This window comes from Hordeum vulgare, chromosome 2H (assembly GCF_904849725.1).
Source record: "Hordeum vulgare subsp. vulgare chromosome 2H, MorexV3_pseudomolecules_assembly, whole genome shotgun sequence".
NCBI classification, from domain to species: Eukaryota; Viridiplantae; Streptophyta; class Magnoliopsida; order Poales; family Poaceae; genus Hordeum; species Hordeum vulgare.
The window spans coordinates 56,818,529-56,841,314 of record NC_058519.1 but is presented as its reverse complement, the minus strand read 5'-3'; the positions used below and the strand labels follow the sequence as shown (position 1 = coordinate 56,841,314).

The window sequence follows — 22,786 nt, the reverse complement described above, 5'->3', positions numbered from 1 at the left end:
TCCTTCTTCTTCCTCCTTCTTCCTCCTTCTCCTTCTCCTTCTTCTTTTCTTCTTCTTCTCCTCTTCCTTCTCCTTCTCATCCTCCTCGTCCTCCTCCTTCTTTTACTTCTTCTTCTCTTTCTCTTATTCTACGTAGCTTAGACTCATCCAACAAAGCCTAAATTGGCTAATTATCCATCTAAATGACATAATTAGCTTAGTTAGCTCCTAAATGGTCTATTTAATAAAACATGACCTATAGTTAGCTAAGTTCTCTCCTAAATGACATAATAAGGCTTATGTAGCTGCAACATGACCTATTGCCCCTAACTTAGGTATTAAATGGCCTATAATTAGCCTAGCTAGATCAAAAATGGCTTAATAAGCATAGTTTGCTCCGGAATGACCTATTTTACCCAAGTTAGCTCCGAAACGACCTATAGTTAGCTAGGGTTCCACCTAAATGACATAATTAGCTTAGTTAGCTCCTAAATGGTCTATACTTAGCTAATTTCTCTCCGAAATAACCTATATATACACTACTTCATCTAGTATTATTCTTCTAACTTTCTTATTTGTCATTTTGCAGATTACCTTCACTTCACGGGAAGCTTGGAAAATATTGATGGAATGCTTGAAGATGATTTATTGTACCATGGGTTGTATTAAAACTATTGTAGTATATGAATATATGTAACTTTGTATGCACGTGGATGAAACTGGTGTAATATATGAAACTTTGTATGCACGTGGATGCAACTTGAAAGCTGGATATAAGAGGTTATTTTAATATGGTTATGAGTACGGAAAGAAATTTATTTATGTCAAATATATATATATATATATATATATATATATATATCCTGATTATTGTTAAAAATGCTGGATATAACAAACAATAAATAAATAAGGGGCTGGTTCCCCTCTTTGTCGTCTGCCCCCACATGGCAAAGGGGGTGAGCAGACGGCAAAGGGGGGAATCTGCCCCCTCTCTCTCCCCTCTTTGCCGTCTGCCCCCACATGGCAAAGGAGGGAGGCAGACGGCAAAGGGGGCGAATCTGCCCCCTCTCTCTCCCCTCTTTGTCGTCTGCCCCCACACGGCAAAGGAGGGGAGGCAGACGGCAAAGGGAGAAGGTCTGCCGTTAACACTTAACGGGGACGTTGCACCCTTTGTCGTCCCAGTTAATTTGCCGTCTGCCCCCTCATGGCAAAGATTCTTTGCCGTCCGCTTTGGGAAAGCTGACGGCAAAGAACCTCTTCACCGGATTTTTTTTACTGTCTAGTTTGCCGTCTGCTGACCGACGGCAAAGCCTTTGCCGTCCGTGGTTGCACCCTTTGCCGTCCGCTTTGGCAGACGGCAAATTTCTGAATTTCAGTAGTGTTATCTACTCTATAACATTGCATGTTAATTTCTAAAAAGCTGGCATTTTCACCTCTTATATAGCATGTTGATTCCTACATAGATCTTGAATAGGTGGCTATTTAGAGCATGGCGGATTTTGTGTTTTCAAGCTTTTTTACATTTAATTATCTAAGCTATAACATGGCATTTTTTTGTGTTGCAGCATGGCAATTCCTAAACATGGTGGCAACTTCTCCGTTGTAGCATGACAACAAGTGGCAACTTTCTCCTTGTGTATCATGGCAATTCTCTGTGATGCAGAATCGACATGTTCTAAATCCGTAGTCTGGCAATTCTCTAAGCTATATCATGGCAATTCCTCAACATATGTGGCAACTTTCTCTGCTGGAGCATGGCAATTCTCTAAGCTATATCATGGAAATTCCTCAACATATGTGGCAACTTTCTCTGCTGGAGCATGGCAATTCTCTCTGCAACATGGCTTTCTTTCTTTGTTACTTTTTTTCGTGTGTATGCAAATATTGTGTATCTTTCGTCGATAAATAGGAGAGTACATCAGTAACATCTCGGAAGGGGGCGGGAGGCCAAGTCCAATCATCCTCGAAGAAGGTTGGAGCAGCACGGACCGGAGGAGGGAGTCAATCTTGGTCTTGGGCCATAGTCATGGAGATGATATCCTCATTTGACGATTGACGTGGAAAAGGAGCATCGGTGAGTGCGACCAAGGCCGACATCGCAACAGCCTGACCGTGTTCACATGGGGCATGGCCTCCTTGCTTCTATCGAGGGGGGTTCATGCAACGCTCAAACGCCTCAATTGTCCTTTCTTTTGGATTTGTTGCTCCTTCGTCACGAGCTCCCAATTATCTACATCTACAGTTCATTGCTTTCTATATAGCGCCTAATGCAAGATCACCTAGGAGAGGTGAGATGGCGTCCATGACCTCCCCGTACAAAACGCCACCCTCCTGCAAAATCCCTAAGGCCTTGTTCGGATAGGCAGCGCTTGAAGAAGTAAAATCCCCCTCGAACCTTTCCAATCCGCTTCAATCCTTGTGGTGAGGGGATTGATGGAACATGGCCTAACACAATGGGAAACGTATCCCGCGGACGACCGGCCGAGCGCTCGGCCGGTCGCCCCTCGCTCACTCGCCTCTGTACGCAGAAGCGACTGGGCCAGGTGTGTTGGGTGGGTCGGCTATGTTTGCATTTTTGCTTCATTGCACAAACCAGCATCGGAATTTTTTTCTATAATTAGTTTCACGTTGTGCTACAGTCTTTTCAGATTGCTACATAGGCTAGGATGGTGTTAGGGCGAGGAGGGACGACGGTTGTCATGTGTTTTGCTGCATTGGTTCTTTTTTGCTCGAACCAGCAACCATTTTTACTACAACCGTGTTGTTTTCTGCTGCAACCATGCTAGCTTTTGCTACAATCAGTGTAGCAATTTGCTGGAACCGGCGTCTCGTTCTGCTACAAGACATAGTCGGCGTTCATTGTTTGCTACAACCATGCTAGCTTTTGCTACAATCGGCACTTCTTTTGCTACAATGCACCACCGACGGCGACAGTTCGAGGACGACGACGTTGCTCCGACCAGCACTTCCCTACTACAAGCACCTTTTATGATGCTACAATCTGCATCTCATTTTGCTACAACCATGCCGGATTTTTGTTACAACGCATCGCCGATGTCAATTTCTTGCTACAACGACGTACGCTTTTTGCTACAACCTACATTTTGTTTTGCTACCACGCACCATCGGCATTTTTTTTTCGTTACAACCATGGTTTTGCTGTATCTGGGGCCGAATTTTGCTACAACCAAAGCTTGTTTTTGCTACTATCGACGATTTTTTTTACATGGTTCAATCTTACGGTTTTTACATGGTTTAATCTTACGGTCTAACATGGTTCGATCTGATGGCTCGTGTGTGACGGTCAAAAGTTTCGGCCGGTGCACCCAGCACTCCCCTAACACAACTCACAAACCACCTAATAACAGTGGTTTACCTCCCTAACACAACTCACAAACCACCTCGAACGGTGGCTATATGGCTAGCGTGTGGAAAAGCTTCCTTGAGCTGGGCACGGCACTGTGAGGTGAAACCATAGCCGCGAGCTTTCCCGCTCTCTTCTCACACACCATCAAACCTCAAACCTCAGTGGCGCAGCGCCATCACCAAGTTAATAATGGAAATCGTTAGAGGAAGACCCCCTATATGACTTTTTTTTCAAAAAGGAGGAATAACCCCCGCCCTATAGAACTTGAAGAAAAAGGAAAACAGTTCCACCGAATATCGACATCTGAGATGTCCTACTTCATCATACACTTTATTTATACTGTACTGAACTAAAGCACATGCCACTCGCATGCCTACACCACAGGACGGGTATAAATATAAGAACTAATGTGTCCAGAACAAAAAATATAATTACACAGCGAAGCCAGGAATCCTGTACAAGAAAGCAGCAGTTCAACAGGGCCGGGCCTTGCAGCCTAGCGTCAGCGAACCAATTTACAGGGGTGGTTGCCTAGGTTGCAAGACTCTGCAGAAGAATCCTCGACGGAATCTGCAAGCTCGTTTCCAGAAGATGCCTTGGACAGAGCTTCCACAAAATTGCAGCCTTTGGTGACGTTAGTGCTTCAGAAGGACCGCGGTCTGAGAAGATCACTTTCAAGTATCGCAGTTAAGAACGCTTTCCCTCCGATTAGCTTTGATCATTTTGGCGATTGGGCTTTGGCTAGTATCACTTAGCAGATTGTACAGCTGTTTTTTGCCTGGCAAGTACTCTCTCAAACTCAGCACAAGCTTCAGGAGAGTCTTCTTCGCTGGGTGGCACCAACTGCCAGAAGAGTGGCAGATATGCCTCCCACTCGCTCAGAATTTTAGCACCTTTCGTGCTGCCCGTTTTTTCCTATTAAAAAAGGGACATCCAAAATATAAGAACATGGGCAGCGGCCAATCCTGGCACTAAACATTCAAAGAGTGCACTAGACTTACAACATAGGCCTCAATCAAGCCCTTGAGCTGCATCTGCCCAGCTGGAGCATTAACTCTCTGCATCTTGACAATCTCCTTGTTAACCTATTAAAACACTTGCACGTTATAATCTTGAGATGTGAAATGCTACAGGTCAGCTGAAGGTATAGCTAGACATTTCAAATTTGTGTACCTTTGGGACTAGTGTATCATCTTCATCCAACATGTAGGCTAGGCCACCGGTCATTCCGGCTGCAACGTTTCTTCCAACTCTGTGGATTGAGAAATATATATCAGGACAAGAAGGGTAATACATAAAGTGGGGAAAATGCAGACTGTGTACTTACTTGCCGAGTACAACTACACATCCACCAGTCATGTACTCGCAGCAATGATCTCCTGTGCCCTCGACCACTGCTTGCCCAAGAGAATTCCGAACTGCAAATCTTTCTCCTGTCTTGCCTCTCACAAATACTTGACCACCCGTAGCTCCATACAGACAAGTATTCCCAACTATAGCAGCATCCTCCGGAACAAATCCTGTATCATCTACAGGAACTACAACCAGCTCTCCACCAGCCATACCCTGTGAAAATGAAATAGAAAGCATTATAAAGCTGCTGGTCAAACAGTATTTTCAGTCCAGTTGAGCATTCAGTACCTTTCCCACATAATCGTTGGCCTCTCCTACTAGGCGAACATTCATGCCAGGTGTCAGAAAACAACCAAAGGACTGTCCTGCACTACCGGTGAACCTGAAATGTTTGAAATTCTTTATTTCCTATCTTCTCACAATAGAAGTTAAAGGGCACAGAATTATGCAGATAAGAAAGTAGTTGACATACGTAATGTTCAGCTGGCCTGCAAAGCCTGTGTCTCCGTACTTCTTAGCAATGGCACCAGCTACACGGCCGCAAACAGCCCTATCAACATTATAAATTGGATATGTCTTTGAAACCTCTTTCTCATTCTCAATTGCATCGGATACCTGCAAAATACAATTATACAATTTAAGTAATGCTTCATACAGCAGAGCTTGGTTCCTAGTAACTATGCATTTCACTTTAAGGCAACAATAGCTATTGATCAACATCACAGTTCTTTGTTCCCGAGCAAAAAAATATTGGGTGTACACAATCTGCTCAGGAGCACAGTTGTTAATCGATGTAACTAAGAAAAGCTATCAAAAACATTACCTCAGGATCCGCAAGGATTGTCTCGTCAAGAACAGGGCCATTAGAGTGGACGTCCTGGCTCCTTATCTGAGAGCTGCTCCATTTGGGTAATCCAGAATTCTGAAACGAGAACGCCAGTAAATATAACAAGATAGGCATGAAATGCCAATAACTCAAATGAGAAAAGCTATCAACTCCATACCATTAATAGGTATGCAAGATCAATGTGCTGTGTTTTCACCAAAGAGATATGCTTTGGCTGAAGTAAATCTGTTCGCCCAATTATGTCATCCAGTTTCTCATAACCCAACTGGGCTAATGTAGCTCGTACCTGGAACATAAGCATGAGTACTTGAAATATGAGTCATGGTTACTACAAAAAAATGCATGACCAAATTTGCAAAATCAAGCACAGGAAGTGGTTAAAAGAAAAGGCACTAGTAATGCCGGTGATGTCATACCTCCTCCGCAACAAAGAGGAAGTAATTCACAAGATCACCAGGAACGCCAGGAAACCTAGCGCGTAGCTCTTCTCTCTGCAGGAGCATAGAGTGTAAGGTATAACCAAGCAAGACAAATAAAAATATCAGTTGTGCTGTTACTACCTGACTAGCAACTCCAACTGGGCAATTGTTTGTGTGGCAAATGCGTGCCATGACACATCCGGTAGCTATCATAGCTACAGAACCAAAACCATATTCATCAGCACCCATGGCAGCAGCCAAAAGGACATCTAGCCCACTCCTGAATCCGCCATCCACCCTAAGTACCACCCTCTCTCTCAGTCCATTTTGTATGAGTGTCTGGAGGAAGGTAACTAGTTTTAGAAGAAAGAAAATGATTTGGCATTAAAAGAAACTGATTATGTCAAACAATTAAATGTAGAAACCTGGTGTGTTTCTGTAAGACCAAGTTCCCAAGGACCCCCAGCATGCTTGATTGAGCTAATTGGGCTAGCTCCAGTACCACCATCATGACCTGATATCTGTATAATAAAATGATAATATTAGATCACCAAAATATGTATTAATAAACCTCTAGTTCACCCATGAGTACAGTAGACTTCGGATGAAACCACTAGCAACAAATTAAATAAGAATTTATACCATGGTTTGTCTCAAGAGACTTAAATGATGTAATCCATCAGGTTTAATGTGCTTGTCCAATTCATTAACTAAATCGGCATCTTGATAAGTGGTTGCATAACTTATGGTGTCTGCGTGTGCAATAACCATAGCTATATTTTTGGGATTTTAGTCAATTTCTGGGATTTTCCACCCAAAGATCCCTAACAGATTATTGCATATAATTCACTACAAAGTGATGTCTGTTACAGGACAAGTACCGCTATAGCAATGTCTAAGAAATAGCAGAAGCCGGTTTATATAGCCTCATGAGGGCCAACTTAGCAGATAGCACCTTACAGCAAAAGGTTAAGGGCACAAAGAAAATGTAGAATAACACTAAACCACAAGAGCATACCACTTAAGGGATACAGATCTATGTCCAATGATGGTATCAGATCTACGTCCTAACAGATTATTGCATATAATTCACTACAAAGTGATGTCTGTTACAGGACAAGTACCGCAATAGCAATGTCTAAGAAATACCAGAAGCCGGTTTACATAGCCTCATGAGGGCCAACTTAGCAGATAGCACCTTACAGCAAAAGGTTAAGGGCACAAAGAAAATGTAGAATAACACTAAACCACAAGAGCATACCACTTAAGGGATACAGATCTACGTCCAATGATGGTATCAGCTAAATCAACTAACTTATTAAAATAATTGATGTTTAATCTACCTGAATTACGTCTGCATTTGCCTTAGATACTCCAGAGGCTACAGTTCCAATTCCTGCTTCAGCTACAAGCTTTACCGACACCTTCGCTTTAGGATTGATCTGCCCAGTCACATATGAATTAAATATTTGATTAGTAACAATAAATGGATTTTCTTCTCAAAGAAATCAATAATTAAACAACACTGCTGGTTGACATATAGACAGCTTAAGGACTCTAATTCTTATGTCACACACATAAAACTTATTTTAAAGCTATATCAGTTTTCACTTAGCACCAGCATTACTACTGTAGTTGATATTGTACAAGTAGTTGTGCAAAACAAACCTGATGTAGGTCAAAAATCAACTGCGCGAGATCCTCGATAGAATAGATGTCGTGGTGTGGTGGTGGGGATATGAGAGGAACGCCAGGTTTGGAGTTTCTCAACCGAGCTATGTATGCACTGACTTTTTTCCCTGGAAGTTGACCCCCTTCACCAGGCTTAGCCCCTTGTGCAATCTTTATCTCAATTTGTTCAGCATTAACTAAAAATGTTGGTGTAACACCAAAACGTCCAGACGCAACCTGTGAAAGGATAGTACATATGAGAACCAACTCAAATATATCGACCCACTGGAAAGTGGATATAGTGTGCCTTTGATTCGGGACACGTAAAGAAAGAGGTGGACAATATGCGTCCTACGTGTTAGATACTACAGTGCAGAATGAAAGTACCAAAACATGCTCCTGCTTCTTTCCTTTTTCAGAAAAGCAGTACAATAATCTACAAGGAAAATTTGGATATGCTGCCACTGCAAAGTTTCATGTTTGAGAAATGCCTTGGGTGCTGACTGCCATATGGCCCTAGCACCCTGCACATAACCAGCCCTGATAGACCTCCAATCCATTCTGGAAACAGGTGCATCCAGGACAGAAGTGCAGGTGCCGAATTTTATTCAGTTACAGTAGCCAAGGTAATCTTGGCCTGAAAAGGCTTGTACCATTTTACAGGGAAAAAGCATATTCAACAGTGTGTGAACTTCCCCATATGTTGAAGGAGAATTGGCTACCAAACAAGTTCATCTACAAGAATGATACATAACTTAATCTCAAAAAAGTTTGGGCTTGTTCACAGCATTGGTATTCAAAGTGCTCTTTTTAACCGGTATCATAACAAAATTGAGTGGAATCCTACTCAGTATTTACTGAATAACTGATAATGTAGCCATTATGAGAGTGTGGTAATCTCCCAGTGATAATTAGAGGAATCCATCCTAGTCATGGTTTTGAGTAAAGAAGCCTAATCTGCATCAAAATCATATACATAATAGCCAAGGTAAAGTGCAAAATAAAGCAGTTGCTGCTGCACCTGCTTAATGGCACTTGTGGCGGTGTCCCCGTTCTGAAGACCTTTGAGATGAGGAAGTGTCGCAGAATATCCATCAACAACATCTGTAAGGGGACTCCAGCGGATTGGGTCCTGCAAAAGTAAGCAAGTCCATAAGCAACTCTATTTTGCAGTTTCCACTGGAGCTGCTTGACATAAGTAAATAGCTTTATTTTTCTAATGGATAGTTATATGACCCACCTCACCACCTTCTCCTGAATTAGATTTTCCACCTATCCTATTCATTGCAATTGCAATAGCTTCATGGGTTTCTCTGGAAATAGCGCCCAAGGACATTCCACCTGTGCAAAAACGCTCAACGATAGAGGTTGCAGGCTCAACTTTGCCAATAGGAATAGGCGTCCTTTCACTCTTTAGTTCTACAAGATCTCGAAGAACCTGCAGCGTAGAAGATATGGTAAACCAAAGGTGATAACGAAAAATTCTACAGGTTGCCCACCTGCTAAGTGAAGATAAGCACAACTAACATTGACAGGACGGCTTGCAAGATGTTGTTGGTAGATGGTGTATGCATTATCACTTTTTTCACGAATTGCTTTGTGCAGCAGCTTTGACATCTCAGGATTATTTGCATGAAATTCACCTATTCAGGAAGCAGCACCATGTTATTTCAGTAATAAACGGCAAGATAATATTGCACTGCATATGATTTGACAAATTTATTAAAATGCAACTTCTTCAGCAACAATAAGTGTAACTTTACAGAGGAGTCAGGAGTAGGTATTGTTAGTATTCATTACATGGACATACCTTGGTACCTATCACGCTAAAAAAGATAAATGGATTTAGCTATCACGTTAAGATGTAAGCATTTTTTATCCCTGGTTGACTAGGACAAATCCGAACATTGCAATCGTGCACCCCTGAAAAACAACACCCAGAACACCAAGGGCCCCTCCAGTACACATCCTTCTCAACGAAACAAATTAACAAGAGACGAGAGGATCCATGAAGACACTTTGCTATTGGTGAGTCAAAAGTAGGACTCAAGAGAAACATAGATTTCTCAAGTAGCTGTGACCTTTATATGTGTTGATTTCACATACAATTTGCCGCAGCCAGATCTCAGGTCAGTAGTTGATGTCATTTTATTTTAAAAAAATCATGCTGAATGAAAACTGGCAGAACACAGGCACCCAACTCACAAAACCTAACTTTTGTTACAGATGATGAAAGAGATACTACCTCCAGGTCTGGATTGGATGAATCCGAAGTTTTCCAGCCTCTTCGCGGTATCTTCTGAGAAAGCCCTCACCCAGAATGATAGTGTTTCTCGACCCAGCTTTACAAGAAAAGGATAGAATACAAGAAATGGAGAATTATCAGTAGGTAACAGTCTCAAAAGAGATAACAAGGTACATGAACCAACTCAAGTGTTAATCTATTTAAACACTCTTCTAGACAGACGATGTACCAGGTCAACAAGAATATCGATACCGAAACGAAAGGTGTTGAAAAACTCACGACTATATCACTATATGCATAATTGTGAATTACCTCATTAAGGGTGAGTCCTCCAATTTTCGATACACTCCCACAGAACGCAAGGTCGACAACTTCTTGGCCAAGACCATATATTTCAAAGATCTGAGCTCCACAGTAACTATCCGAAAGATGTGGACTCATTAAACAATTGCAGAAGTACTTCAACATACTGGCAACATTATTAAATTACACTGGATGGCAAAGATAAAACAAACCTTGAGAGCAAGGATATGCCCATTTTTGAGAGTATCTTGAGCAGGCCAGATTTTACTGCCTGAAAAACATAAACCAATTAATAACAGATGCAAAATGGAACACAAAAGATCACACTTGAACGATCGACTACAGCATTAATGCACAAATGTAGTACTGAGTCCAACTATGTTCACACATGTAGGGGCAGCAGCGCAACAACATGCAACAAACTAGTCAAAACTCACAACTTACAAGCCATAGAAAACATACCTTGATAAAGTTTCTTTGGGCCTGCTCGATGGTCACTGTGGGCATCTTGCCATTTCGCATCAAATTGACAGTTTTGTTGCTCAGCCTCCATTGCCGACATGTTTCCAATGCCAGATATGGGCATATAGCACTAATGTGCAACATAAGAATGAATGTTAATAAATCTAGCAACTGACACAACATTGTAACTTGAGAACTAAATAGTTCCTGGAGAATGTGCACAGTTGAATATAAGTTCTAACTACAAGTTGCTGAAGAACCAAAGGAATGATTGGATCTTCAAGAAATCCCTCCCAGTAAATTGGTTCTAATTTGCCAATTTAAACTTGCACGAAGTCCAATTCCTCTACCTATCGTGGCTGCTTCATCTAACTGAATTATTTTTATCCTTTCTTCCTCTAACTCTGTACTTCTTTTGGATGATGATTCAGATATTTCAGTAAGGCTCCTCCTCTACCATTTTTCACAGAAAAGAACCACACAGAAGCACTGCCTTGAGGGTATTCTCATTGTTTGTTGACAGCTTAGTATGAGGACTTAAGTTGTCCTATGTTCTACTCCCTCCATTCCTAAATACTCCCTCCGTCCGGAATTACTTGTCACACAAATGAATAAAAATGGATGTATCTAGAATTAAAATACATCTAGATACATCAATTCCTATGACAAGTATTTCTGGACGGAGGGAGTATAAGACGTTTTGGTAGTTCAAAGATTCATTCTGCAAGTCCAAACTGCACGCCCAGTTACCAAGTGGCTATGGTGCATTGGCTTGAAAAGGGAATTAGTTTCTTCTGGAAAAAAACTTGAATCAGTTTGATGTTTTATCCTGGAATAAGATAGTACTCCCAGAAGATTTGCCATGTCATCCTGGAATAAGATAGTACTCCCTCCGTTCCTAAATATAAGTCTTTCAAGCGGTTTCATTAGAGGAAACCATACGAATGTATATAGACAATACTTTAGAGTAAAGATTCACTCATTTTACTCCGTATGTAGCCTCCTAGTGAAATCTCTAAAAAGACTTATATTTAGGAACAGAGGGAGTATTGGATATCTGAAGACAGAAATCATAAATATATATTGCAAAAAGTTGACATGCAAAGACATAAGCAACCAAAAGTGATGGCTGACATTAGTCCACCCTGATTGCATTGTATGTATTCAACAGTCATGCTGGTTTAATAATCATGTTAATAAACTAACACGGAGTGGGAGTTTATATATTCATCTATGCTGGATCAGAATGTCAAGTGAAGAGGACATACGTAATGATCTAGCTGTACTGAACAAATCTTTTTAAAAATGAAAGTCATACCTGGCTCCATATCCTATCAAACAGGCAAATTGATGGGTGCTGAAACACTGAGCAGTGTCAGCAACAATTGAAGCTGACATGCGGAGGCCATTCTGAATCAAATGCTGGTGGATGGCGCCAACAGCTAAAAGTATTGGGACGGCAGGCCGTGTGGGTTCCTACATTATACATTCATTTAATTACAATACAGGAAGTGTGTAAAAAAAAAATCTATCTCCGTAGTTTATTGCATCGGACAAGAGAGATTCTGAAGTTGACAAAAAATAAAGGCTTCATAACCTAGAACTAGATTGTGATGTTTTTAAGTATCTGTATGCCAGGAAAAGTAATGTCTGTATTTTCTAGTCACAAGACCAAATAGTTTAAAAGTGGAAATCATATTACTAGATATGGCAAGCAATGTCATAAGACAGCCGATCAGACATTTGACAAGAAGCTAAGGGCTGTTCATGAAGGAAGCTGGATATTTCAATGATACTTCCAAGATAGAGACAGCTAATATGAGGTGAAGAGGATACACATATAACGGTGTCACCAACAAGAAGCTACCATGTACATCTACATGCATCAATCATTATAGGCATATCATATTGATGCGCAGGTGTTTATATTATTTTGCACAATTATGTGTACATAAATTGTGACAATAAAGACATTGTGATATCCAGTGTCCAGTTTGGTATAAATCAAGTTTCTTAGGTTAATTTTTGGATAAACTGCAAAAGACAGGATTTGAACTCGAGACCTTAGGTTCCGATACCATGTTAAGAATCATGCACTAGCCAACGCAACCAAAAGTCCAAACTAGGACAGGTCGTCCGTTAAGCGCCGAGCTGTAGTCCAGCCCTTCAAATTATATAGAGTACTACCATATATAGTGAATAGTGCTCCTGGTGGATGCATAATTAGACAAAGGTAGCCCATGAATAGTAACTAACTGATACTTATCGAGGTACCAGTAGATCATTTTGTTTAAGTACTGTACTGGTGCACCATAGATGTAGATGGTAAGCATACATTTATTTGGATCTGGTACACTTCTAGAAATCAGTATTGCCCATTATGGAGCGAAGTAAAAAATAATTTAAGTTCAAACCAAGCACATTCACTGCTTCTTACCCATTATAAAAAAAAGGTGAACAAAAATATGAAAGCTACTTAAAATATAGTTCGAGTCTATAAACAAGGAGCATAAAGATTGCTGTAGATATCTGTGTTAACACATTAAGAAGTCAGAAGCTACTCACAAGTGCTTCAGAACGATCGGAAAGCACAAGAAGTTGAGAACCACTCCGCACAGCAGCATCAGCTTCTTCACAAAGAGCCTTAATTGCATTCTCAAGGGAACCATCTAGACCTTTACGGATATTGAAGTATGTCGATAGTACTTTGGGCTTCAATTTTGGGTCCTTCAATAGTGATTCTAGTTCACCTTCATTCAGCACAGGACTTGATAGGGTAACCTGAGAAGTCAATAAGATGATATCTAAATAATGCCCCAAGAATACAGGTCAAATCATTACCTTCAAAACTAACTAACCTGGTCAGCATTTTCAGGGCCAACCTCCAAGATGTTGCCTCGTTTACCAATGTTAACTTCAAGAGACATGACTAAACCTTCTCTGAGTGGATCAATTGCAGGATTTGTAACCTAGAAATTGAGTGAGATACATTCATAAGACAAAGCTGACATCATGACTTTGATTAATAAGATAATTTGTAAATGAGGACCCGTTACTGCTGTGCATAAATCACACTGTTCATGCAGGTCCAGCTGGTGCAGTTTTAGTTGGCAAGTAGAGATCACACTAATAAGTTCCCTTGTTTGTTCGGTCTACTTCCTTATTGAGTATCATATATTGTACTTAGATTTACACCTCCATATAGATATACACCGTCTAAGGTATGTTTCTACGAAGATGGAGAGTATTTCTTAGGCCCCGCTTGGAATGGGGGTAAATTTATACACCCGTATTACTTTTACGGGTGTATATCACCAGTCGTATGTGATTTCAAACCGGAAAAGAAAACGACCGATTGAGGTATGTATCTTTTACAGGTGTAAAAGTGTGGAAAACGACAATCCAATCAGGCGCTTAGGGGTCAAATCAAGTCATCCTATAAATGAATGGATTGAAGATTGGATGTAATTAGTTATTACTTCAAAATAACCTTGAAATGTGACTATGGAGATGTGATTTTCCCAACTAATTGTACTGTGGGTAAGAATTTTTTGGCAAGGACTGCCAATATCGTGCAAATATTTCAGGGTAATAGAGGAAGGTTCATAACCTAGATTTTTTTAACACTATTACTGAAATGTTAAGGATTTACTGACCTGTGCAAATCTCTGCTTGAAATAATCAAAGAGCATGTGTGGCTTTTGCGACAACACAGCTAATGGAATGTCATCGCCCATGCAAAATGTTGGCTCCTTCCCTTGTGAAGCCATTGTTTCAATTACCATTTGCACATCTTCACTGGAATAACCAAATGCCCTAAAAAAATATAGTAACGTTAAATTAAACATCAGGTCTGACTGACCATCAAATATCTCTAATTCTTACAATGTTTGAAACAACAACATAGGTAGGTTGTAGACATGGAGCACACGTTAAAATCAGCCACATTCTTTGGCAATATATTTCTTGGCATGACATGATCAAAAGTAACATTTTTGGGGTTTATCTTCTGAAATCTTTAGGAAAAAAAATGCCATATACTTCTGTATCAAGCTAGGTTTACTTCAGACATCCCATGATGTAATCTGTGGAAATCTTCTTTATGGATACAATATGTTGACCCAAACGATTTTATGTATATAATTTAAAAAGGTTTACATAACAAAACAGAAAGAGCAGAAGGCATTGCAATATACCATCACTGAAATAGTCAGCCACAAGTCGACAACCTTCTCAACATAAGCATCAGGCATATTGCCAGACATACATACATACATGCTAACTCTTGGAAAACATAAGCAAATAAGTACAAGGAGAAAAGTAAAGAGGAGTTCAATAGAGCAATGTTTCATGGTTCTTACTGCTGATGTCTCAAAATTGTTTCATTGTCCATGACAGGAGAGGATTGGAAGTTGACAGGCTTTATTGAACGTGTACTTTCTTGCAACCAAGTTCCATAGGGTTTTGCTGAAGCCACATTTTTCTTCACTTCTGTGTTTTCAAGGACCTGGGATGACTCGTGAGGTTTAGAATCTACATTTTAGAAGACTCTGATGATCAAAGGCGAGACAAGGAAAAGATTGTTTTGTTCTATTCTAACCTGACCAGTCTCTAGGTCAACTGTTATCATCATTCCAGGACCCAATCTTCCTTTCATTACTACCTTCGACTCATCCATCGGTATAACACCAACCTGTAGATTTTCATTAATACAGCTAGTCAGTTGGTGAGAATCCTACAAAGTAATACTTGCCAAACTCTGGTAGAACATTTGAGAATGTTTCCACGCAACAACAAAAAAAAATTGAGAATGTGATCCAAGGTTACTTAGTCAACTATTAGCATATAGTTAAATGACATGCTTTAGAAATTGATCAGATCAGATTCAACTACCCAAGAGATGGTCAAAGGTATTACTAGAATATAAATTCACATCTAATAAGCTAGACTAGTCAAACTACAACCATAAGAAGCATCATGTATGGTAACTAACAGTTTTATCTTTTACTCTCTGAGTAATATAAGCATCAGCAGAACAAAGGATCTGGTGTGAAGGAAGTTTATTCAAGACAAAGGGAGCATAAAAAAGTACTCCCTCCGTCCCAAAATAAGTGTCTTAAGCTTAGTACAATTTTGTACTAGAGCTAGTACAAAGTTGAGACAGTTATTTTGAGACGGAGGGAGCAACTTTCAGTCTTGGTACTGGGTACTCTCTAGTCAGATCAAAGTACTGCACAATATGAGAGAACAAGCTGAGAAGTGTAGCCCAAAATTCAAGTTTGCGTATACTCTCTAATAGGATGAAAGTACTGCACAATATGAGAGAACAGCTGAGAAGTGTAGCCCAAAAATACGCTAAAATGTCAAGTCTACATGCCTACATCCAGGTCAAGTCTTGGAACGCAAAAAACAGATTAATGTATCTAACTTTATTCAAACAAAGTTTCACACGACCTGGCACCATAGAATGAATTTGTCGCCACAAAGGCAAGAACAGAAACCCATGTAGGATCATTTAAGCTTGCTGCCACAAATGCATGAGCGACATTGCATTCAAATAGCAATCAAACACTAACAAGTAACTTCATAATTTGTCTTAAATCACCTAGTGTAGCTGTGAGACCTAACACTTCAACAAATAGGCACAATACTTACTGAATATTACATTAAGTTTAGCTTGTGACATCTGAACTCTGCGATTTGGTATAGAAGGATGTCAGTATATCTGCAATAAGTTATTGGCAGATAAACCAAATGCTCCAATTTCAGAATTTCAAAATGGACACTTCACTTATGTGTGATATAAAATCGCCCTACGATAACATTGTAACCAAACAAAAACTGTAGACAGTAGAAGTAACTTGAACCTACCTCAGATGCAACATAAACAAAACCATCTGATGTTTTCCAATAGCGTGCTGGACGCAGCCCATTTCGGTCAAGGCATGCCCCTACCGTCCTTCCGTCACTACATAGAGGTATACAAAAGAGAACATGTAAATCTAGCCCACTCTGTTGCAAGAAATAACTCAGTTGGGGAAAACAGCATTTGGATGTCTTATGCTTTAAATAACACAGCACGGACGAAAAATTACAGCTATTTTCCCTACTCTGTTTGACGACGAATACATGTTTGGAAACTTCTATGTCAGAGGTTTCAACTTCGACAACTAAATATTGTCCACAACTTGTGATGCTAGCACATAAACATCTATGTGTTCTGATTCTCCATCTTTGCAATTAAACACCTATTTGCCGTATCTTTTAGTTCCTGCAGTTAGGTATATACTAGCTCCCTTCCCCAATACATGTCATTGTAGCACACAAATTTGGTTCCTAATTACAAGTCCAACTTGAATGTGTTAAATAAAGGTTATACGTACTTAAGCCTAGAAAAACTAGCTATGACCTAAGGCTATTATGTCTCCAAGATAGGTTTGGGCCATTGTTTCCTTGTATTCCCCTAACATTGGCCCATTTCTGATGTCACTTGTTACAATGGAGTAGACTAACATACCATCCCAAGAATAACAAGTAACCCCATGAAAGGGAGTAATGTGGTCTTTCCTATATGTGCCTTGATTGTTTTGCAGAACTTCTAAATGACGGCTATTCAGAAACAGGGGGACAAAGTGAGAAGGAAGCAAAACCTGCTAATGCATGAAATGACTTTAACCAAACTAGTAAAGAAACTGTCTTTACATGAGAAAATAAAGAATAGCAAAAAATATAGAACAGCAAATCACAGATCGACGAGATATTACCTAAACAAAAGTAAAGCAGGCCCATCCCAAGCCTCCATTTGACCTTTGTAGTATTCATAGAAGTCAATTACCTAAAACACAAACCAAGAGAAGCTTCAATTGGACACAATTGTTTGCGTAAGTTAATTATGGCATGCCCACAACATATGCTCACTTGCATCCCATACCTCCGGGTATTTTACTGATAATGTCGGATGGTTCTTGTATGCCTCGGGGACGAGCATCATCATAGCTTCAGCAGGACTTCTACCACTTCTTAAAAGTAACTGGTGCAAGAAAGGATGTGATGACTCAACAATTACACCAGTAATTAAGGTAGAAATACATACTCTAAATAAAGGCGGGGGTGCTCAATGCACACTAAGAATAGCATATATGATTTGTTATGTACAGTGAAGACAGATAAGTCAGATTGCCACTTAGCAACAACTTGCGTGTTTCTAGCATTAATTCGAGTAGACAAAGTACCACTTTGCTACCCAAAATTTCAAACGCTTTGCTTCAAAATAACATAAATGTTGCATGTATGTTTGAAATTTACGAAACTACTTATCTTTCAGTCCATTTTATCTCTGCAAGTGAAGGTGCAGAAAATAGTCAAGTTAAAGTAACATCTTATTAAGTATCCATTAAAAGCCAATTTGTTAATCTCTTGTAACAGCTTCACAGATGTCTGAGTTATGTTCCGTTAAGCATGTTCAACAGAGCCCAAAAGGCCTTGGAATATTCAAGTATTGACAAGTATGCAAAATCGTGTGAATGTCGTGGTTGTACAGACAAGAAGCAAAAGAAATGCATGCTTTATGTTACGATATTAATGAATGGTATGCAGTCTCGTACTTCAGCAGCATTGTCAAGGTTTGCTGAATCAGATGCTTTAGGGTCACCAAATGGGCGTAATTCATTCTCACGGCCTCGCCATACAGGAGATTGTATTGTGGCTTCCCTTGACCGCATCCAATTCAAGTTTCCCTGCAAAGAAAAGGAACACTATGAGTAATGCCCAAAGTATGCCTAGCTTTCAGTATCAAACATTTGACGAGCATCAAGGGAGACACTAAACGATAATGTAAGAAACAGGGAGTAAAAATTAACAGTAAGTTGAAGAAGTTAATGTAAACCTGTATCGTGTTAATCTCTCCATTGTGTCCAAGCAACCTCATTGGTTGTGCAAGAGGCCATCTAGGGCTTGTATTGGTACTGAATCTTCGATGATATATGGCAAAAGGAGATTTGTACAGTTCATTCTGAAGGTCCAAATAGAACTGCCCAAGAACCTCAGATCGAAGCATTCCCTTGTAAATGATAGTTCTACTTGACAAAGAGCAGAAATATAGTTCATCTGCCCAACTTGCAGATTTTGTAGCCCTCTCAATCAGCTTTCGGCAGATGTATAATTCTCTCTCTATGTCATCAGCGTCATCTTCTTTCGCAATTCTCACAAATATCTGGAGTATATTAGGCATTGTTTCTTTTGCATTGCGGCCTACCACTGATAGATTGAAAGGAACGGGTCTCCAGCCAAGAACCTCAAGGCCTTCATCTGTAAAAACCTTCTCAACAGCTGCAAAAATGAATAGACTCTTAGTAAGCTGTGTGTGTTGTGATACAGTAGAGCTGAAAAATCACATGTGTAATTTGACTGTCAATACAAAATAAATAAATTCCTTTTGGAAAGTTCTTATACCAAGGGCACAAACTTTTCCTGCAAAAAAACTTTCCAAGCATAGGTTTCAAGCACCACGATGGCATTGCAACCAAAGTATGGCAGCATTACGAGTCCGAAGAGATCGGACTCAGATTTACTAGGACATGCATCGCCAAGCAGAAATCTCGGACCATATAAAACTAGGAAGTGTCGCACTTTAAAGACAAAATCCCGGCAAAAAAGGAAGACAAGAAATTATCCACAATGTGGGCGGCGTATTGTGGTAAAGCATCAGAATCATTACCAGCTTTTGCTTCTTCCATGGAATTCTCGTTTTGTGGAAGGAAGACCATGCCTACACCTGTATGTGTTCTTTCAAAAGGAGCAAGCCCTTCCTTGCTGGCCCAGTCATCAAACAAGTCCCATGGTATGCCGCTCATCAATCCTGCCCCGTCACCAGAGTCGTTGTCGGCTCCACAGCCACCACGGTGCTCCATGCACCCAAGAGCTGTAAGAGCATCACGGACAACGTTGAACGAAGGCTCATTACTCAAGTTTGCGACAAACCCAACACCACAAGCTCCACGTTCTGCTAAGATATCGTTCAAATCCGCAGCCTGAAAAAAAAAAAGCAATTCCTAATGTCAAATATAAAGAACAGCACATATGGTTTATTACTCATGACTGTCACAGCTCACAGGTCAGAGCCCATTCAAACACATTCCAGAACGGTCATGGAGAATTGGTAGTACTTTCCAAATTCTCCACCTATGCATTACACAATGTCGTACTCCAGGAACTTGATCGTGATTAGTACCTACCACCACAGCTGTCACCTAACCTTTCATTAGCACGCACTTGTTTATTGCACCTGCATTCGCTGTGTTTTGTGCACTTGCCATACTATGTACTTTAAAAATCTCGTGAAAGTAACACCACATAACAAAAGCGATAGTATGCAAGTGCATCATCATGAGCTAGGTACCAAAAAATACTAGCACATGCAATGAACTAGGGAGTCAACATAGAACCTTATCACCCGATACAGTAGTCAGGACTCAGGAGATACCTGGGCTTGACTCCTGAATCCTGGTCTCGCCCAAATTTCCCAACGATTTTTTTTTTGCAATCAGAAACATATTACAGCGCAAAAGGCTATGATCCGTCAAAACAGACCATGACCCGTGACCTCGTATAAACAAACCAATCTGATAACCGCACCTTGCAATCCGAACCTAGGAAAACCCCAACCCTCGAAACCAAACCCAATCGCGAGACGAGCACCTGATCGGCGGGTGGGGAAGCAAAGCGAACATACCTCCTGCACGGGCTTCTGCGGCGCCCGGCGGCGCGGCAGGTCGAGCACGGCGCGGGCGGAGACGGCCCAGCTCCGGCGCGTGGCCGCGAGCGCGGGCGTGCGGGCCCCTCTGGCCCGGAGCCTGCGGGCGGCGGCGCGGCCCGCGAGGAGCAGCGGCGCGGCGCGCGGGAGCGGGAGCAGCGCCGGCGGCGGCGCCACCGCGCGCGGGAGCGTGGCGGCCATGATCCGGTCAGGTCACGCGCGACGCGAGAGAGCGAGTCGTCGTTCCCCCCTACCGGAACTTCTAGCTAGATATCAGCACCACCACCACCACCACCACCACCGCGACCACCACTACACGCGGCTGCGGGGGCGCGCGGCAGCGAGGTAGATATAGGAGGGGCCGGCGCTCGCGTGGTGGGGAGGGAATGCGGAAGCGGACAAGGCCGGGATCGTGTGGAAGAGGAGAGGATAGGGCGCGGGGAGGCGAGGGGAGGGGAGGGGGAGAGGGGTGGGTGGGTGATGGGGGGTGGTGCGGAGGGGAGGAGAGGAGGGGAGTAGTTTATAGACGGCGACGAGCGAGCGCGGGCCGGCTTGCTTGCTGCTGCGCCTCTCGGGCGCACGGAGAGGCGAGCGACGGGCAGGCGCAGGGAACCGCGACCGGGCGGATGGATCAGGAAAGGGGCCGCTGGGCGAACGGGAGGGCGAGGAGGGGGGTGGCCGCGGTTGGGTTTGTGTGGTTTTTAAAACCGGGGTGGGGCTTGCGGCGGCTTTTGGTGGGGCCTCTGGATGGGGGGAGGGGAGGTGGCTGGGATTTTGGACCGGGGTTTAGGGGTTTTGACGTTTTGTAGAGGGGTGATTATTGGGGAGACGGATGGGGGCGGTGGACCGCAGCGTGGTTCATGTGTTGCTCGTCATGGGAGATCCAAGAATGACACGAAGTACTGTGGACGGGGCCACGGCGTGTTCTGTGTTGGGCCACTTTGTTTGGTTATTTTTGGGCGGTTGGATGAGGAATGCATTTGCCAGTGTTTTTAAGGGACGCGTACTTGAATGTGTGTTATGTTTTTGTTTATTTATTATACTCCCTCTGTCCATGAATAATACCCCTTCGTTCGGAATTACATGTCGCATAAATAGATAAAATATAATGTATTTAAAACTAGAATGCATCTAGATACATTCATTTTCATGACAAGTATTTCTAGACAGAGGGAGTAGTAGTTAAAAAAATAAACTAGTTCTCCTCGACTACAATTATTTAGATACAGAGAAAGTATTAATTTATTATATGTAAATATGCTAAGATTTTATTACGGATAGACATGTTATGATTTGTTTGCCTTTATTGTGTTTCTAACGAATGTGTATGTAAATGTGTTATGATTTGATTTTAGGAATCAAATGAAAATTGTGCATGTGTGAGCGTCACATCATATGAATTATTTGTGACGGTCAAATTTAACCCACACCAACCATCACATGCATACACATTAAACATGAAAAACGGGACCTTCGCTAAGCTTTGGGCCTATCTATGGAAATGCGAGATTTTATTACTCTAGTAGAGTGTTGGATCAGCTAATACTGGATGTGAAACAAGTTCGGCCCCTATGTCCAAATCTTGCACGTTCTCTAAAGCAATTGCAGCCATGTTTTGCTCTCTACCGGTCTTTTGGAAAAGCGAGCACATGAATACCGTAATATGTCTAATTCCATCGAGAAGGTTGACGAAATGCGCCCTTTTATTTTATATTGCATGATATGGAGTTGATTTTTTGTAGGGCAGTATGTATGAATGATGATTTGCAAATTATTCCACTACATGGCCAAGGCAATGCCCTCCATAGTCACACTTATTCCTATCACAAAGTGCTCGGGAGAAGAGGAATAAGCATCTACATGTTGTGGATACAATGTGTCGATCTCATTCCTGGAAATCATACTAGCACCGTATGAGCCATCTACTACACTATAAGATCCATCCAATATAAGTATTGGTGAACTAGCTTGATGTCTCAGACATGTCATTAGCTGTTTCTTCCATTTGAGAGGATGAATTGACATGCATGGAACAATCATCTATTTGCCATTCAACCAGGGGCAATATTTGAACATTGATAGGGGATGAGGAAGATACTGGATGTACTCCTGATGTCTAATTATTATAACAGAAGTTTAAACAAGCTACTCACACCCTTTCGGTTTAAAGGGACCAGCTCAAAAATCTCCCCAACCAAAGTAGATGGTGAGTGATGGAACAAATTTGGTAGTTTCAAAAAATACACAATTAGTGTTCCCTTTATTGAGAATTTGCCCTCTAGGCACTTTATTCAATAACAGGAGAATTCATATCCGATTGAACATGAACAATCAGATGATCGGGGATTACAAGAAAATCACAAGTACTAGGACCATGAACAACATCCTC

The 22,786-nt window shown here is 41.4% G+C and overlaps 1 protein-coding gene across 2 annotated transcripts; it reads right to left on the bottom strand.

Moving 5' to 3' along the window:
• Window positions 1-3,630: 3,630 nt before the first annotated feature.
• Window positions 3,631-20,832, bottom strand: LOC123424922 (ferredoxin-dependent glutamate synthase, chloroplastic). 2 transcript variants are annotated; one of them, XM_045108608.1, is made up of 33 exons: window positions 20,377-20,832; window positions 19,363-19,675; window positions 18,532-18,974; window positions 18,251-18,382; window positions 17,578-17,676; window positions 17,411-17,481; window positions 16,518-16,614; window positions 15,247-15,339; window positions 15,008-15,153; window positions 14,303-14,462; window positions 13,505-13,615; window positions 13,212-13,427; window positions 11,965-12,122; window positions 10,647-10,776; window positions 10,397-10,455; window positions 10,194-10,299; window positions 9,882-9,978; window positions 9,164-9,279; window positions 8,877-9,074; window positions 8,658-8,768; window positions 7,634-7,873; window positions 7,309-7,407; window positions 6,391-6,486; window positions 6,107-6,304; window positions 5,963-6,037; window positions 5,704-5,832; window positions 5,523-5,621; window positions 5,172-5,314; window positions 4,988-5,081; window positions 4,674-4,912; window positions 4,520-4,598; window positions 4,348-4,431; window positions 3,631-4,261 (listed from the first exon to the last, which is right to left on the bottom strand). In XM_045108608.1, exons 1-33 carry the CDS (start codon window positions 20,596-20,598, stop codon window positions 4,094-4,096), a joined length of 4,821 nt encoding a protein of 1,606 aa, XP_044964543.1. In that variant the 5' UTR covers window positions 20,599-20,832; the 3' UTR covers window positions 3,631-4,093. The 2 variants fall into 2 exon arrangements, with proteins under 2 accessions (XP_044964543.1, XP_044964542.1); XM_045108607.1 differs by having other exon boundaries at window positions 5,963-6,304.
• Window positions 20,833-22,786: the final 1,954 nt, after the last annotated feature.

Coding starts and splice junctions, on each gene's coding strand:
- LOC123424922 (XM_045108607.1), bottom strand. CDS start 20,598: ATGGCCGCCACGCTCCCGCGCGCGGTGGCGCCGCCGCCGGCGCTGCTC. Junction 10,300..10,396: donor GGCATATCCTTGCTCTCAAG/GTTTGTTTTATC, acceptor TCTTTCGGATAG/TTACTGTGGAGCTCAGATCT. Junction 7,408..7,633: donor TGATTTTTGACCTACATCAG/GTTTGTTTTGCA, acceptor GTGACTGGGCAG/ATCAATCCTAAAGCGAAGGT.